The sequence below is a fragment of the Notamacropus eugenii genome, chromosome 4 (assembly GCF_028372415.1).
Source record: "Notamacropus eugenii isolate mMacEug1 chromosome 4, mMacEug1.pri_v2, whole genome shotgun sequence".
In the NCBI taxonomy this organism is placed as follows: Eukaryota; Metazoa; Chordata; class Mammalia; order Diprotodontia; family Macropodidae; genus Notamacropus; species Notamacropus eugenii.
The window spans coordinates 148,673,698-148,690,809 of record NC_092875.1 but is presented as its reverse complement, the minus strand read 5'-3'; the positions used below and the strand labels follow the sequence as shown (position 1 = coordinate 148,690,809).

The following is a 17,112-nucleotide window of genomic DNA, read 5'->3' as shown; positions in this document are numbered from 1 at the left end:
TCTTCTATTCACCCAATACCAAAGAGTTCTGATGATTATTGCTTAATATATCCTGAGATGACTGGTAATACAACTATGCCTTCCTTTTTTTGCCCCCCCCCCCATTATTTTTGGGACCTTTTGCTCACCCAAATGAAGTTATTATTTGTCTAATGTTTAAAGTATCACCCATCAGAGAAATGAATGGTATAGCACAAAATTTGTAACTTTACTATATTCATGCAGTGCTACCACAAATAAGCACTTCTCAAATTACTTATTCAGCAGAGAATGGTTTACATTTTTATTAATAGGAAGCCTGTCTTGATAGGTCAACACCCCCATACCTGCCCAGCCTCCCATATTTGGTGTATTTTCTAAAACGTTAAAATTCATGATTAGTAGCATTCAGGAATAGGTCAATAATAGGGTAGATTAAATTAATATAACAGTTCAAAAGCTGAGCATCTATAAATCTTGAGATAAGACTTAGAAGTATAACAGCCAACTTTCAACAATAAATAATGGGTAGCAAATGTGCAAACGGGTGAGATATATAAGGAGAATATTTTGGTTTCAAAGATGAACATTTGTAGGAGTCCAAAAATGGAGTGAGGTAACATGTTCCTTGATCTTTAGACAGCAGTTATTCATTTGCCAAACAAATATTTATTAAGCACCTACTGGGTTCAGGATACTGTCATGGGCTCAGAAGGTAATACAAAGTTTATATTAAAGAATTTCTTCCATCATGGAGTTTTTTAGTTCAGTCAACTGAGTAAAGGAGTAAGGAACAAATAACAGTTAACTAAAATTGCTATTATGTATTAGAGAGTTATCAAACAAAAGATCGTTACTGTCCAGAGGTTTCAGGAAAAGTTCATGGAGGCTATGTAGCTACTTTTGGCAGCAGGATTCAAAAACTGGTTAAGATATTAGATGACATGCATTCTAAGGTTCACTGTAAGTCTAGGATTCAATCAGTAAAGAAAGTGAGACCAATAATAGAAAACAAAGGTAGAATACAATGTAACTAATGTTAAGTAACTCAAAAAATTCTTTAAAATTTAAGCTGCCTATGTAACAACCAAAAATGATGCAAATAATACCATTATAGCACTTCAAACGATTAAGACTAACATCTCAAAAAGAGAACAAAGGTTTCCTCCAAACCTTGCCAACAGGAACATTCTTCACATCTTCTACGAACACCACCTCCCTAAGAGACCACTGTTCTTCATTCACCTTCTCCTCTTCTTTTGGAGCAGGAGTAGACCGTCGTCGTTCTTAGACAACAACAAAATGGTAAGTACCAAAAGAAAAAAAAATTTTAAAGAGATTTTATAGATTTCATCTAAATATGAGAAAAAATTATTACACACACATACACACACACACACACGATAAATAAGTAACATTTAAGGTATAAAAAGGTGAAATGCCTAAGAATAAATATCTAATGAATTGCTGTAGACTGATCTGTTTAAAAAGAAAAAAATTGCCTCTGTAGTAAACTGTCAGTTATTTGAATAATACAATAGATTTGTTGAGGAAAAAAAAATTACGCCAAACTCGAGTAAGGTTTACTTAAGGAGTTGAAAATCTAGTAAATTATACATAGTTGTGTAAGATTTATTCTGTGAAAATTAACATTGCAATACAAACATTTCCAGAAGTCTTCCACAGCCAGAATTTAAAGAAACTACTTTACTGAAGACAGAATTTGAAATGGCATATTCTACATATGGTTTCAGGTTTGGTTTTTTTTTTGCACTGATCAATTGTTGCTGATTTTTCTTTTAAAAGTATTTTTCTCTGGGAGAAATGCTGATGACAAATCAATAAAAAATTTCTTAAATTTATATTTTCTAACAATTTATATCAGATGAATTACCTACAAAAGTCCAGAAAACCTATGAAAAACTACTAGACAGCACATAAACATTCTACAGAGCTACTCTTTCCTTAACATGAGAGGTATAAATGCATTCTGCTGACAGAATTTCCCCCTACAAATTCCAAAGAAATTATATCTTTGTAATACACACTTAAATAGATTTATTGATTTATTCACAGCTATGAAGTATTCTTTTTACAATCACAGATCAAAATACGTGATATTATCATGTATCATTCTAATCCACCTTCTCTTATATACTTGATGCCATCTTCTAGGACTTCATCCATTTTATGGGTACAGCCCTTAAGCTGTTATTATTTCTCTTCATTATGTTTCCTTAATGAAATTCCTTACACCACTATTTACTGAACATATGTCATTTTAAGAAATACAACAAAAGTCTACATCCATCCATCATTTACCTATCTACTATCTTTTCAGTCACCTACCTACTATTTCAGTTCTTAAGGACTACCAGGTTGTTAGAAGATTCCTAACAACACCAAAATGGAACATAACTTCTAAAATGGGTTTTGGGGACAGACAGCAGGCTTGGTTCATTAAGAACACTGCCTAATTTCCAAATGCAATCCAGTCAACTTTTTTCATCCTCTTTAATTCTAGAAGCAACTTACTGATCATCCAGGCATACCTGTCCCAGATATTGATATTAACGGATATAATAATTCAACAAATTAGACATACAACTTTAAATCAGAGTTGGGAGAACAGAACTTTTCTAATTTTAGTTTTTTCTCAAAGAGTTGAGCTCTTTTGACTCAACACAAAATTAACCAAAGGGGACCTGTAACATCATGCTGAACTACACCCACAAGAGTAATCCATTATATTTTGGAAATAATTCCTTCATTTCAATTTGATACAGAATGTGACCCATGACAAAAAGAGATAAACCCTTTTTAATAGTAAACATTTTGCTATTTCACCCCTCACATTTGATGTTATCATCACAGTTGATCGCTGTAAATGAAGAATGTTATCTCAGTGATTGTCAAGGAATCTTATATGGGCTCAACATTGCAGGAAAGAATTCTTATTGCCTTTCACCCTACCAAGCCAAGTATTTTTTTGTCAACCATGAACAATGTGAGAGTTAGCATTCTTCCACTCTTTATATTAGCTATGAGATGGTGAAAATGTCACAAGATGTAGAGGACTGTTTCTGAAAGCCTGCTGATTCATGTCTGTTATTTTCCATCTAGGTTTCATCATGAAGAGGAAAAACTAGGCACATAGATCATAGTTACTGATTTATCGTCTTTTTTTCCAGGAGCAATAATGCTTGATTTTTTTCCCCTACTTCTTTTAATCTCCACCTACTCTGAACTATATAGTTAAATGATTCAATGCTAATTTTAAGAGTGCATTTCATATACCACCTATTTTCTGGGTAGGCAATTTATCTGATCTGGCTAATCTTCCTGATTACACTTTTCCTGGGAAAAAAATTCACTTTTGCAAAACAAAAACCACTAGATTTGTAATCACAGGATCCGAGTTCAAATTCCAGTTTTGTCATTTACTCTTAGGACAACAGACAAGTCACTTCCCATTTTAAGTGTCAGTTTTCTCATTAATAAAATTAGGGAGATGAATTGAATAAACCTATGATATCCTAATTTAAATCTATGATCCTATGAGCTTATTAATATAGAACATTTGGGATTGAGAAATGAGAACAAACAGAATTAAACCCTATCACCCTGGACTATATATGTCAGACATTCTGCTAAGTTATAGAATTGTTATTCAGTCATGTTTGACTCATTGTGACCCCATTTTGGGGTTTTCTTGGCAAAGATAATGGAGTGGTTTGCCATGTTCTTCTCCAGCTCACTTTACAGATGAGGAAACTGAGGCAAACAGGGTTAAGTGACTTGCCCAGAATCATACAGCCAGTAAAGGATTAAGACCAGAATTGAACTCAGGATGAAAAGTCCTTACAACTCCAAGCCCAGCACTCTATCCATGGGGTCACCTAGATGCCCTTAAATGAGGAGGCTCTTCTAAGAGATGAGGGGTAAGGTGATAAAGTCCTGAAATGTCAGTGGGCATGGGAGTAGAAAAAAGAAGATAGCTACAAGTTGTTGGGAGGGTAGAATCAATATGACATAGCACATAATTAGGTAACCTGACTCAGCACCCTTCTGCCTATCTAGGTAAAGAGGTAAGTGCGTACAATAGTAGAACTAGTATATGAAGAAGTATTTGAAGACAAGTCTCAGGCAAGTCTCTATTCACTATACAGTGATGCCTCTTAAATGGAACATACCCTCTCTTGTCCTACTGAAGACAAGTGCCAAAGCTTTAGAACAGAAGGGACCACAGAGATGGTTCACTCTAACTCTCTCACTTTACAGGAATCTGAGACACAGAAAGGTTAAGTGACTTGCCCAGGGCCACACAGCTAGCATGTATGCAAGCCAAAATGATAGATCTGGAGTTTCAGTGACCTGAAAAGCCTCTAGACCAATCCCTTCTTCTTTCAAAGAAAATGAAGACTTGAATGGATAAGCAAGCTAAGGTCATGCAGCAAGTTAGTGTCAGAGATGGGATTTGATCCCAGGTTTGCTGACTCCAAGGCAGTTTTTGGTAACTTGTACTGCAGGCCCTTCCTTATCGAGTTCTTCACAGAATTTCTTTAGCCCTTCAACTTCAAAAAAGGATGATGGAGAATAGATTGTCATCACCTTCCTGGTGGTCTTTTTTTCTTTTATTTATTATAAGTACCAAAAAATATAACCAGAAGTTCCCGTGAATGGTATTCCTTTTCAACAAACCACCAAATTTTTTTGTCTGCCTGTGAATCATGATTTAATTCAGGTACTAATTCACTTTAACTAATGGTTTACTTTATCCCGGGAATATCAACATTACTTCAATATGATTAAAGAGTATTGTCAAAATTAAGAAACTTTTCTTCCTTTTAGATTAAGTTTGTAAGTTATATTAATATCATTAAAAAGATTACAATGATATTTTAAAACCTATTCATTACCTAACAGGAAGACTGAATAGAGCTACATAAAAACAAACTTAACTTAAACAATTTATACCAGCTACATAACTTACTATATGGCATTGATGCACTGCTTGCGATTGAAGATGCATCGCTACATGTGGAAGCTGGAGAGGGTGGAGGACCCATTTCAGTTTTCACAGGCTCCTGTTTACTTTCAGGTCTAAAATTCAAAATAAGATTTTACTTCTCAGTAAGAAAAGAGGTATTGGAAAAAACAGAACACTAAAATTTGGTTAAATTATTTTAAAAAGTAATTTTGTATTAATCTGTACTTATTAAAGCTTGGAAATATTTAAAATCTTCACGATGAACTTTTAATGAAACTGGTACTTAGATGAGAGTATCAACCCCCCAGATTACTAAAAAACAGGATTTGTCTAGGTATAAAAACATAGACCAGGAAAAATTTACTAATACATAATTTTCACATGCTATTTGGCATATTTCCTTCATAAAAAAACCAAAACCAACGATTCCACATATCTAGCATCAAGGAAGATAGTACATTAAATTCATTAGTACTTCAAGGGTTCAGTTAAAGGAAAGAATTCCACTAATGATACATTTGCTCCTGTTCAATCATGTTTGGTTTTTTGTGACCCCATTTGGGGTTTTCTTCACAAAGATACTGATGTGGTTTGTCATTCCTTTCTCCAGCTCATTTTACAGATGTGAAAACTAAGACAAACAGAATTGAGTGACTTACTCATGGTCACCCAGCCACCAAGTGTTTCAGGCCAGATTTGAACTCAGGAAGATGAGGCTTCCTGACTTCAGGCCCAGCACTCTATCCACTGTACCATCTAACTGCATTTTTAGGGAATAAGTAGGGATCAAATTATGTAGCACCAGTCCTTTGTCTGTCCTTAAACAAGAGCCTTCCCATTTTGTTCACAAAGATCAAACAAATTCAGTGATCTCTAAGCTTTCTAATCTACACACCAGCAGCACAGAACTTAGGTGCTCAAGAGTTAGAATCTACCATTCAGACATGTTCAAATAGATCCAAGTGATGTCCACTAAAAGGTAACTAAGTAAAGGTGTAAAGCTTTCTGAGGTGTTGGAAAAACACATTAAAAACTTACATGAAATAATGAAAAATGAAATCAGCAGAATCAAGAGAACATCATAGACAGTAATAGCAACATTGTTCTAATGATAACTTTGAATGACTAAGTCATTTTGAGTATTATAAATATCAAATCAACTGCAAAATATCTATGAAGGAAGATGCTATTTACACCCAGAAAAAGAACTGATAAATAGAAGCATGTATAGGATGGTTTTACATACATACATGTATGTATCTAATGGTAGCCTTCTCCAAGACAGGGTAGAGAGGGAGAGAGAAAAAAAGCGCATCAGAGAACAAAAGAAAATTTAGAAATCAGCACAGAAAAGTAGGGTACCTTTGAAAATAGTGCAGAGTATTTATTACACAGTTTTTCCAAAAAAAAATAAACTGTGTGAAATCGATAAGAATGATTTTATATTGAATCCTCTTTTCATGCTGCGCTGTGTACATGGCAATTGGGGGGGGGGGGGGTCTTTTTGTGCATAGGTTCAAAGTGAATTAAAAAATAATAATATTAATAAAGACTGAGTGGTAAAAAAAAAAAAAAAAAGATACTATGAAGTCCAAAGATGATTCAGTGGGACTAAATTACCAAGAACTTCACCTAATGCTGGTTTGAAGTAAAGAATATTTTTAGCAAAAAGAACAGTCCTGAATTTATAAGAGGGAGTGTGGTCTAATGGATAAGACATTGATAGGAAAATTCCATATTATTTGACCATCACTTCTTTCTATTAGCATGGCAGACTACAAGGGTTACTATGAATTAATGAAAAACCAACTTAGAACACCAAATGACTAATAGTTTCTTCCCTAGTACACACAAATTGACTGTATACACAAACTTTCAGGGAAATGAACAAAGTTGCTGCTAGGAAGTTTACTATTGTCTTTCATTTATTTCATTAAACAATACACTGACATTTGGTTTTCAGTTAAGTGTTTTTTAAAGATACGTTTAAGAAAAAAAGTTTTCAAAGGATCTTTTTAGGTGTCTACCATGTAAAGTTGTATTTCCTTACAAGGTTCTGAATTTTAAAAAATATTTTAAAATTAACATTTCATTAAATGTACTTACTTAGTTTCAGTAGTTTTGCTAGCTTTTTCCATGTTTTTCAAACTCTCAGGTGAGCGAAGTTGGAATCTACAGCTGTCATTCATATTCCAGACTGACTCCATTAATACACCAACTTTAGGAATTCCAGCACTAATTGAAAAGGCAACTGCTCCAGCATGATAGAGAGGATTATTTCTTAAGCACACCTGAGAAAAGAAAATTATCAAGGTATTTAAGACCATATTATAGAAAAAATTAAAAAGATGAGAGAAATACTAGGAATTAATCATTCCTTCCAAAGCTTTCCAAATCAAGGGAATATGAAACAGAACAAGAAAAACAAGGAACAAATTTAAAGAATTTCATAAGTAAAATTATACAAGTAAGAAAATTAAATAACTTCAGTAGTCTTTATATAAGCCTCAGAATTGGGGTTCATTACCAAGGTGTTGTTTTTAAAGAAGGTAACAGTAAACAGAAAATCATCTAGCTTATTTTTTAAAGGCAGCTTTACAAGCATCATAGGAAGGACAAGGAGAGAAACATACAAAAAAATACCAGAGAAGCAAGCATATGAGATAAATATATATCCTTTGGCTTTATCAAGTCTGGGGCTTTGTGTCAACTACTACCCCTGCTTCAGCTTTCATGATTCTAAAACAGGGACAATAATACTTCCCAGGGTCACTGTGAGTTGGTAAACCTTAAAGTCTTACATGTCAGTGGAGAGTGTTTCCTCTTGAGAGGAGGAAAGGGATACAGTGGGGACAAGCTAGGACTTCATTTGATGTAGTAAACAAGGTAAGAAACTTTTCTTACTAAAACAAATGAGTTCTTTGTGAGGAGGGACTGTCTCATTCACCGTATTTGTAAACCCAGGGCCTAGCACAAATGCTACTTCATTCATTCAGCCCTGGATCTAAGCCATTAGCCTGCCCTTCAGAGTCATTTCCCAGGTCTCTCACAGGCTTCTTTCCAGAGACATCCCTGGGAATTCAGCCCTTATCCAACATGTTTTGCCTGCCTATGGACCCTTCACTCCTGGCACTTCTCCCCAGTAGCCACGTGTTAACCTGAAATTCAGGCCACACGCCTGTTGTCATTCGATCCTGAGACTGTCCAGGGAACCTTTCACCAATCCTGGACAAGGCAACAGCATGTGGTCCCTTCATTACAGATTAATTCCTAAGTTGCTCCTGTTTGCAAGCTGCCCATCCCTATCTATACCTTAGGACATTCAAGAATACACTAGAAGCTTTTATTAGATTGGTCCCATTTTGAATCACCAGACCAAGCTTCTGATTCAGACTCACTGCCTATACATGTGCCTACTGCAACCTATCACAGTATTCAACATCTCTGCCTACTAGGTTAGAGGGAGGACCACAAACAGTCTAATCATCTACCGCTCTCAAACAGATCTTTCCTCAGACACTGATACTCTGCTCAAACTCATTCCTTAATGGTAAGCTTTCCATTCACGTGATTCTGAACAACCAATTGTCACTGTACAAAACCTATTACCCATCCTCCACAGCCCATCCCTTTAATTGGCCTTCCTTAATCCTATCCTCTGTATGGCTTATTTCAGATCTTCCCACACCTTCCACTACATTCTCTGTCTCCTTAGTTAAATTTGCTTTCTTAATTTTTTCTTTTCTCATTTTCTTTCACCTTCACTGAGACCTGCTTCCCTTCTTAAGAGATAGTATCCTGGAGCACTCTTTCAGATACCTATTATACTTTCATATTGTACTCCTGATTTACTTGTTGTGAGGGGCTGTAACAGTCCTTGGATCTATCAGCCTCTAGGCTATTTCCTCCACAGATTCAGTGCCTGGCTCAAAGTCTTTCTCTCTTCTCTAATTTTTGACCTAATATAAGAGAACTTCAACATACATTCCATCAAAGACTCTAAATTCCCAATTTCTCAATCCACCCATTTTAGATAACTGACATCCTTCTATTCTTTATCTAAGCCACAAAGATACCTTTGATCTTGGAAGCATCCATAAGTGCTCCACTTCCATATTTATTAACTGTAATTCCTTTTTCTGATTATAATATTATAATTAATTATAATCTCCTATCTATCTTTCCCTCTGCCTCATAATTCCAATCTCCTTTTTTAGCCTCACTAGGACCCTTAATTCCTATACCCTTCAGTTCTTTCCCAGCTAATCAACCCCTCACTGGCTATATACCCTCCACTTTCCTATCTCTACTCCTTGATGAAACATCTCAATGCCACACCATACACTATAGTACTTTACCTCTTTATTCTCTTATCTTCAACCTTGGATTACATATCTACTTAGCTCCTATTCAAATGCAGCTGAATGGAGCTGGAGAAAATTTGACTGGGTCCTCTATAAAATTATGTTACATCATCTCAACTGGGTCCCTCAATGAAGAAAGACAATCACTTTATACACATACCTGATTCACCATTAAAATAACCTCAGGAACTATTCCAAATCTTTTCACACTTCCTTCAAGACTCTCCCTCATGGCCGTCTCACCTCCTAGACACTCAAGATTTTGTTTCACACTTCACTGAAAAAAGAGGCCATTCCTTCTTCCGTCCTCTTCATCTCGCATCACTAACAAGCCTTTAGTCACAATCTCCTCCACCCTTGTTTTCACAAGAGATTTGTACTTCACCTTGAGAAAGCAAAACCCTCTACAGAAACAAGTGATCCTATTCCTTCTCATCATCATCAAATTCTCGTTTCTACCATGCCCCCATTTTCTCACAAATCTTCATCTTCTCTGTCTACTGGCTGCTTTCCTGCTGCCTATAAACCTGTGTCTCCTCCAACCTAAAAAACTGACTTGATAAGAGACTCAATAAAGTGAAACTGTTTACATTCCTATATAGGAAAATAATACATGTATTCTTAAGAACTTTATCATTATTAGGGCATAGTTAGAAATGGTCTGTATCAAAAGAAGTCATGGGTCAGAGTCAATTTTGTTGCAAATAGCTCAAAAAAAATTAAGGGGTGAAAAAGAGGAATGTACTGGAAGGGGAAAGGTAGAACGGGGATAATTATCTCATATTAAAGAGGTATGCAGGGAAGAACTTTTACAGTGGAGTAGAAAATAGTGGAGGGTGGGCAATGACTGAACATCACTCTCACCCAAACTGGTTTAAAAAAGGATCACACACGCACACACACAGGTCCACACACAGATGCACGTGCGCGTGTTCCCTCTCTCAGTTCAGAATGGGAATGTACCTTAACCAACAGGGAAATAGGTAGGGAAGGGGATAAGAGAAAGGGTGGCCAAATAAAAGGAGATAATAGTCTGAAGCAAAACAGACTTTTGAGGAGGGACAGGATAGAGGGAGAGGGAGAAACATAAGAAAATAGGATGAAGGTAAATACAGTTAATAATCATAACTGTGAATGTGAATGGGATGAGCTTATCCATAAAGTGGAAGCAGAAACAAGAATGGAGAAGAAATCAGAATGTAACAAAACAATACCATTTTTTACAAGACACATACTTGAAACAGATACACAGAGTTAAAGTAAGGAGATGGAACAAAATATATCATGCTTCAGCTGTAAAAAAGTCAAGGGTAGCAATCGTGATCTCAGACAAAGCAAAGCAAAAGCACCAGACAATCAGAGAAACTACATTTTGATAAAAGGTATCACAGACTACAGTGGATAGCTAGGTGGCATGCTGGATATAACACCAGGCCTGATTGTCAGGAAGACCAGCATTTGAATCCAGCCTCAGACACTTCTGTTTGACCCTAGACAAGTCACTTAATGCCATTTGCCTTAAGTTTCCTTCTCTAGAAAATGAGCTAGTCAAGGAAATAGCAAAATACTCCATCATTGTTGCCAAGAAAACCCTACATAGCATCACAATGAGTTGGACACAACTGAACACAATGAAGTGATCAAAAATCTTTTCTAGCAACTTTCTCTGGTAAAGGTCTCATTTCTCAAATATGCAGAGAACTCAGTAAAATTTATAAAAATAAAAGGCAATCCGCAATTGACAAACTGTCAATGGATATGAACAGAAAGTTTTCATAAGAAAAGCTACCTACAGTCATATTTTAAAATGTTCTAAATCACTATTGATTAGATATGCAAACTAAACAACTGTACGTACCACCTCACAACTATTATAAATGATAAATGATGAAAGGGCAATAGGTACACTAATGAACTGTTGGTGAAGTTGGGAACTGGTCCAACCATTCTAATAATTAGGAACAATATATGCCTAAAGGACTATAAACATGTGTATACCCTTTGACTCTAATATTTTTATTAGGTCTGTACACTAGAGAGATTTTAAAAAAGGAAAGGAAAAGGGCCTATATGAACAAAAATATTTATAACAACTCTTTCTGTGGTGGCAAAGAACTGGCAATTGAGGGGATTCCCATAAAATGGGGAATGGCTGAATAAGTTTTGGCATATGATTGTGATGGGAGTACTACTGTGCTAGAAGAAATAATGAGGGGGATAATTTCAGAAAAATATAGGAAGACCTATATGAACTAATGCAAACTGAAATAAGAAAAACCAGTTCACTGTACATAGTAACACTAATATTTTAAAATATTAACTGTAACAGCTACTTTGATCAATACAACGTGAAGAAAATTCCAAAGGACTTATGATTTAAAAAGTGCCATTTACTTTCAAAGAACTTATGAATTCTGAATACAAATTGAAAATTAGTTTTCTCACCTCTTTTCTTGCATTTTTTTTTAATTGGATGGTAAGTCTAATATGGTGTTTTGAACAAGTTCACTTCTACAGTTGTTTGCCTTATCAGTGGTGGAGGGAAGGTCAGGAGAATTCAAATTTTAAAAAAAAAAAACAAACTTGAAATAAATATTATTAAAAAAAAAAAAAAGGAAATGTCCCTATCTTTCTGGAGCTCATCATCTCAGGCACAAGAAGCAACATGATAGTGGAAAGAAATGAACTAAGAGTCCAAAACCTTGATCTAGTTCAGGCGATAAAACCCAATAACTATATTACTTAACATTAGCCTAAGTTTTTTTTTCCATTCTATAAAAGACAACCAGGTTTGCCTAAATTACAAAACTGATGGAGAAAAAAACAAATGCATGAGGAGGTATCAACTGGTAGCATTTTGAAAGTGAAACTGAGGAATTTATTTCCCTTACTAAACAGTGAAATTAGTTTAAGCAAGGGAAAAAAGAGGAGGAAAGTTATTTAAGGAAATCTAGAATTACATCGACAAAGGACTGAAGGTTCAATAAGGATTAAATTAGAAAAAAATTAGGGGAAACTTTTAACATGAGATAATGATCTAGTAGATGAGAACAATAATTTATTTCTGTTGGCCTTTTAATTCAAAGATGTAGGTGAAAAAAGATTATGACCTATGAATGTAAGCATGGCTGAATATGATAAAAGACTAATAGTCCTCATACTTTGCAACCTTAAGGAAATTTCTTTGGTAACTCAACTGCCCATGGAAGAAGCTACTTTCAATGTTAATTGCCTCAAACTCTATTTTACTTAAAGTACTTGTTTAAAAATGTTACCCTACTCCTTACTTATACTCATCAGGCTGGACTAATTTGTTGCTGATTCTAAGCTATCAAAAACTGTATCAAAATGTTGGATACTGTGTTTCATGAATCCTTTGGGTATTACTTCTGATTTTTCCACATACAGTTAGTTCATTTAATCTCATAATAATGAAACAGCTACTTTGGAATCTATTACAAAGTGGTTCTAGCCAGAAAAAAGGCTAAAAGAATAAATATCAAATTTACTTTGATTCAATTAAGCATATATTAAGCACCTATTCTATGTAAATATAAACCCAGAAAGCCAAAAAGGGATTTGCATGACTGGGAAAAGAAAATGATCAATAGCTACAGCCATTGGCATAACATGGAATAGGTTTATGCTGCACAGAAAGTAGGAGAAAAATTCACTAAGACCAGAGTATTACCATGAGATTTTCTGTATAAAAGACAGGCAAAAAATAAGACTGCTGCGCTGTATCAACCGTAAAATTAAACAAGAAGGAAAGCTTCCATGAGAAAGAAATCACAGAATTCTTGTAAAGCTGAAAAGGCCCCTATCTGGTGGATAACCCAAATCATTTATACAGTACTTCCCCATTTTTCAGATAAAACTGAGGCTCAATAAGGTGTAATGACTTTCCCAAAAGTTAGAGAATGTACCAGGAAAAGTTTATTTAGATTTTCCTGAACAAAGAATGTTGTATTATTACTAAAAAGGAGCAACAAGAGTACCCACCAATTGAGGTTAAACTTACATGAATGTTGGACTTCATGACTAAACAGTTTAAAAACACCAAAAAAAGAGAGCAGTTTTTAAAGATAGGTTCTTTTCTCTCTATGAAACACAATCTCCAAACTTACCTGGGTGCCAACAGTAATATTGGGCATTGAAGAGATGCCAGCACTGGACTTGGGCTTCTTATTTTTTGCCCTCGCCTTTTCTAACATCTTTTTCCTCTGACTAAAAGGGACCACACCCCTAGAAGAGAATACACACACCAGATATGAGAAGCTAAAGTTCAATAGGTCCTTCCATTACTTTAACATGCTATTTTTAAAGCATTGCTACAGATCATGGAGAGGTATTTTTAAGCTTTTATTCCAAGAATTTTAGAATCAACTGAGCAAAGAATTAAATGATGAATTCCAGAAAATTAAGAAGACTGTTGAAATGTGGAATAAAATTTTAAACACTTTTACTTAAAGATGTAAAAACCAGTCTTAGCTTCTAAAAATAAGCAATTCTGCCCGCCTTGCTATGGAGGAAAAACTTCATGTGCTCAACATAATAGATGGCTATATAATTTATGTTCACATTTTTGCATTCACTGTGAAGTGCTTTATCTACTGCCAATACTATTAAATCATCTTCATTAGTTAATCTCAAGATATTTTCTGCTACCTTGCATTATCTGGAAAGTTTTTTAATGATAAATAATAAAACATAGCCTGCTTTTTGTAGTAGATGTGGATAAGAATCCCTATGTCAGGGAGCTGGCTGCCATAGGGGTCCATAACACACACAAAAAGAAGAACCTCTAGCTTATAGCCACCACTTAAATTTCAAAAGTGACATCCCTGTATCATAATGACATCTTCTATCTCGATCACAAAATAATTCAAGAAACATCTGTCAAGCTCTTGTTTACAAGGTGCTATATAGCCAACACCAAGACTATCTCTTTCTCAGGGAGCTAAGAGGTGAGGAGGAAAATATAGCCCAACAATGAGACACAGTAATTCCTAAAGACAGTAGGAAGGCACAGTCAATTCCAAATGAAAGGTCAATAGGAAAAGCATGAAAGAGACTTTAAAGAATGGGTACAAAGCCATGAGAGTATTCTGGGCATGGAAAACACCGTAAGCATGGAGAAGACAACTTAGGAAACATAACAGAAGTGATAGATGGTGCAATGTAGTCACTGTATGAAGTGTGATGTGCTATTACAAGTTTGATAGGCATGTCATGGACCCTGAAAGTTAAGGAGTTTGAATTCTACTCAATATAAACGTCTTGACTACAAAATCTAATCTATTCCTAAGAAACAATAGTTTGACAACAGGATTAAGGACAGATTGGGCGGGGGGAGGGGGAAGAGAAAGGGAATGCTGAAGGGCAAGAAGACTAATGAATAAAGGATACTTCAGAAACATATAAACCAACATTAGGGATGATAGAGGTAAGGAAAAATAGGTAAGATACTGGAACGATAGGATTTATTACTGATTAAATGAAAGTAATGGACAACAAAGAATCAAAGACAAGGTTGGGCTTCCAGCTAACTGAAAGACAAATGGGGGGTTAAACAATATTGACACTGATAATGAGTGAAATTAGAAGGAAGAACCTTAAGTGAAGTTAGGAAAAATCTGTAGCAAAAGAAAACTTAAACCTATTTTCGTAGTGAAAAATTACCCACAAGCATTTTGATAATTTTGCATTATTATAGGAAAAATAATTGTAAGAGAAATCTGACAGTTGTCTTAGAAAACAAAAAATTCCAGCCATCTTATCCCCTTAATTATGTTCTATCTTTTCTAGCATTAATCAAAAGCAAATAGTTGCTTCAATCGAAACCTGAAAAAAAAAATTTATCAGCACTATAAAAATGTTTGTTAAATATGTACTCTTTGTTGATTGGTAACTACTTCATGATATTACAAAAAAGCCCTTATTAAATTCACACAAAAGGAGTCTGGGAAAATGCTGTTTGCTTTTTTATTGGTATTATTTTGTTAGGCATCAATTTAGCATCCCCTTAAGAGCCTGCAAAATATCTAAATTTTCAGGTGTGATATTCACTGACAACATTAAATTCATCTTTTACTTACCACCAATACAGATTATTCTCTAGTTGAGCACAGGTGTAAAGAGCACAACAGTGTAATGAAACTATCCGTTCTCCCTGAAGCTCTGAATAAGTTTGTGCAGTATGCTCTAGCTTAGAAGCGACAGAACTTAAAGTTTCATCTACCCATGTAGCAACCTAAAGAATAAAATATTGCTTGTTTAGATAAAAATTTCCGCAAAGAAATTTCTCACAAACATCCATGACCTAACACACTTGATTTAGACACATAATGGTTCTGAGTTAAATGCTGCAAAACAATTATACTGCAATTTTTCCATTATATAAGCAGAAAGTATTTTTTTTTACAGTACTTTTACATATAAGAAATTCGGACATGTATGCAAATTGTTTGCAAATTACACAACTTCCAACTGTTTTTAGGATTAACCAAAAACAATCAAATGTTTCATTAGTTTAAAAAAAAAAAAGAATTCTTCAAATAGAAAAAACTTAGACACAATATGGATACTTATGCAATGTGTTTTGTACAGTTCTTGCCCTCCTTCTCTCTCCCCACTCCTTCCCCTCACTACTCTAGAGCAGAAATCTGTTGCTAGAAATGTTTAACAGTCCAAAGATAAATAAACCAGACAATAGAATTAACTGTCCTTAGAATAGCAACTAATTTTAACCAACAATCTATTTCAAATTTCTCACAAAATTCACACATTGATTTAGGAAAAATGTGAATTTTTACTCATTTCTGATAAAAAATAAGAAAATGAAGAATTTAATTATGAAATCAACAGCAATGTGAAGCATTTCATACCTTGTTATTGTCTGTAGCTACAGTTGCTCTGATACTATTTGCAGAAAGGAGGACTATCTTTTCATTTGTTAACCCCAAAAACGTTGCTCGTGGATGATGTAATGAAGGATTCTTTGAAAGAATATGAAAAATGATTACTAATTTATAAGCTGATTTGTAGAGCTCATTGAACCAGAATTTAAAGAGGTCAAGTACCTGTGCATTCCTATAAGGCTCCGATTCACTCCATTTCCACTGATAGAGCTCCCCTTTATTGCTCACTGCCAAAAGCTCAGAATATAAAGCTCCAATAGACGTAAATTTTGTTCCATCCTATAAGACAAAAGAAATTAGAATAATGCAATGTTATGATCAAGTATTTCTGAAGTTTACGCATTTGTACTTTAACTCATCAAAACATTATCTAGGAATCAGGAAAAAATAAAAAAAGAAACATGCTTAAAATGTAGAAAGGAGCTTGTCTATACAGAAATGATAATTTATTCACTATTAGCGCATTAAAGGAGGGTGGGGCAGGGAAGCTACCTGAGGACAATTATGGCCAAAACCACAAGATATTATAAATAAAACAAATATGAAGTATAAGTTGCCACTATCACCGTCAGCTATCATATCCTCATGATCACAGAAAAACAGATTTTAAGCTGGAAGGAATGAGAAACACAAATTCCATTTAGTCCAACACTGGTATTATCTATATATCTATAAGACACAGAAACCAAGGCTAGATTAGTTAAGTGACATAAATTATTATCTCCATGCAGGTGATTCAGAGACATCCAGACTCAGTATCTTTCCATTAATCACAAATTGCTTAATGGACATTTCAAATGAAATGTCCCAGTGATAGCTCAAACAACCTGTACTAACCATTTCCTTTTCCTCCAAACTT

The 17,112-nt window shown here is 34.8% G+C and overlaps 1 protein-coding gene across 12 annotated transcripts in view; it reads right to left on the bottom strand.

The window, feature by feature from the left end:
* Positions 1-17,112, bottom strand: part of UBR5 (ubiquitin protein ligase E3 component n-recognin 5) — a 180,566-nt gene that overhangs the window by 67,407 nt on the left and 96,047 nt on the right. For all 12 annotated transcript variants that reach the window (XR_011965807.1, XM_072603357.1, XM_072603347.1 and 9 more), the window contains 7 exons: positions 16,416-16,532; positions 16,221-16,331; positions 15,432-15,586; positions 13,461-13,578; positions 7,076-7,260; positions 4,973-5,082; positions 1,153-1,265 (listed from right to left, as the gene is read on the bottom strand). Coding sequence is in view for 11 of the 12 variants with exons in the window: in XM_072603357.1 (XP_072459458.1) it covers positions 1,153-1,265; positions 4,973-5,082; positions 7,076-7,260; positions 13,461-13,578; positions 15,432-15,586; positions 16,221-16,331; positions 16,416-16,532 (909 nt within the window). In the remaining variant the exon portion in view is untranslated. The remainder of the gene's footprint in view (positions 1-1,152; positions 1,266-4,972; positions 5,083-7,075; positions 7,261-13,460; positions 13,579-15,431; positions 15,587-16,220; positions 16,332-16,415; positions 16,533-17,112) is intronic.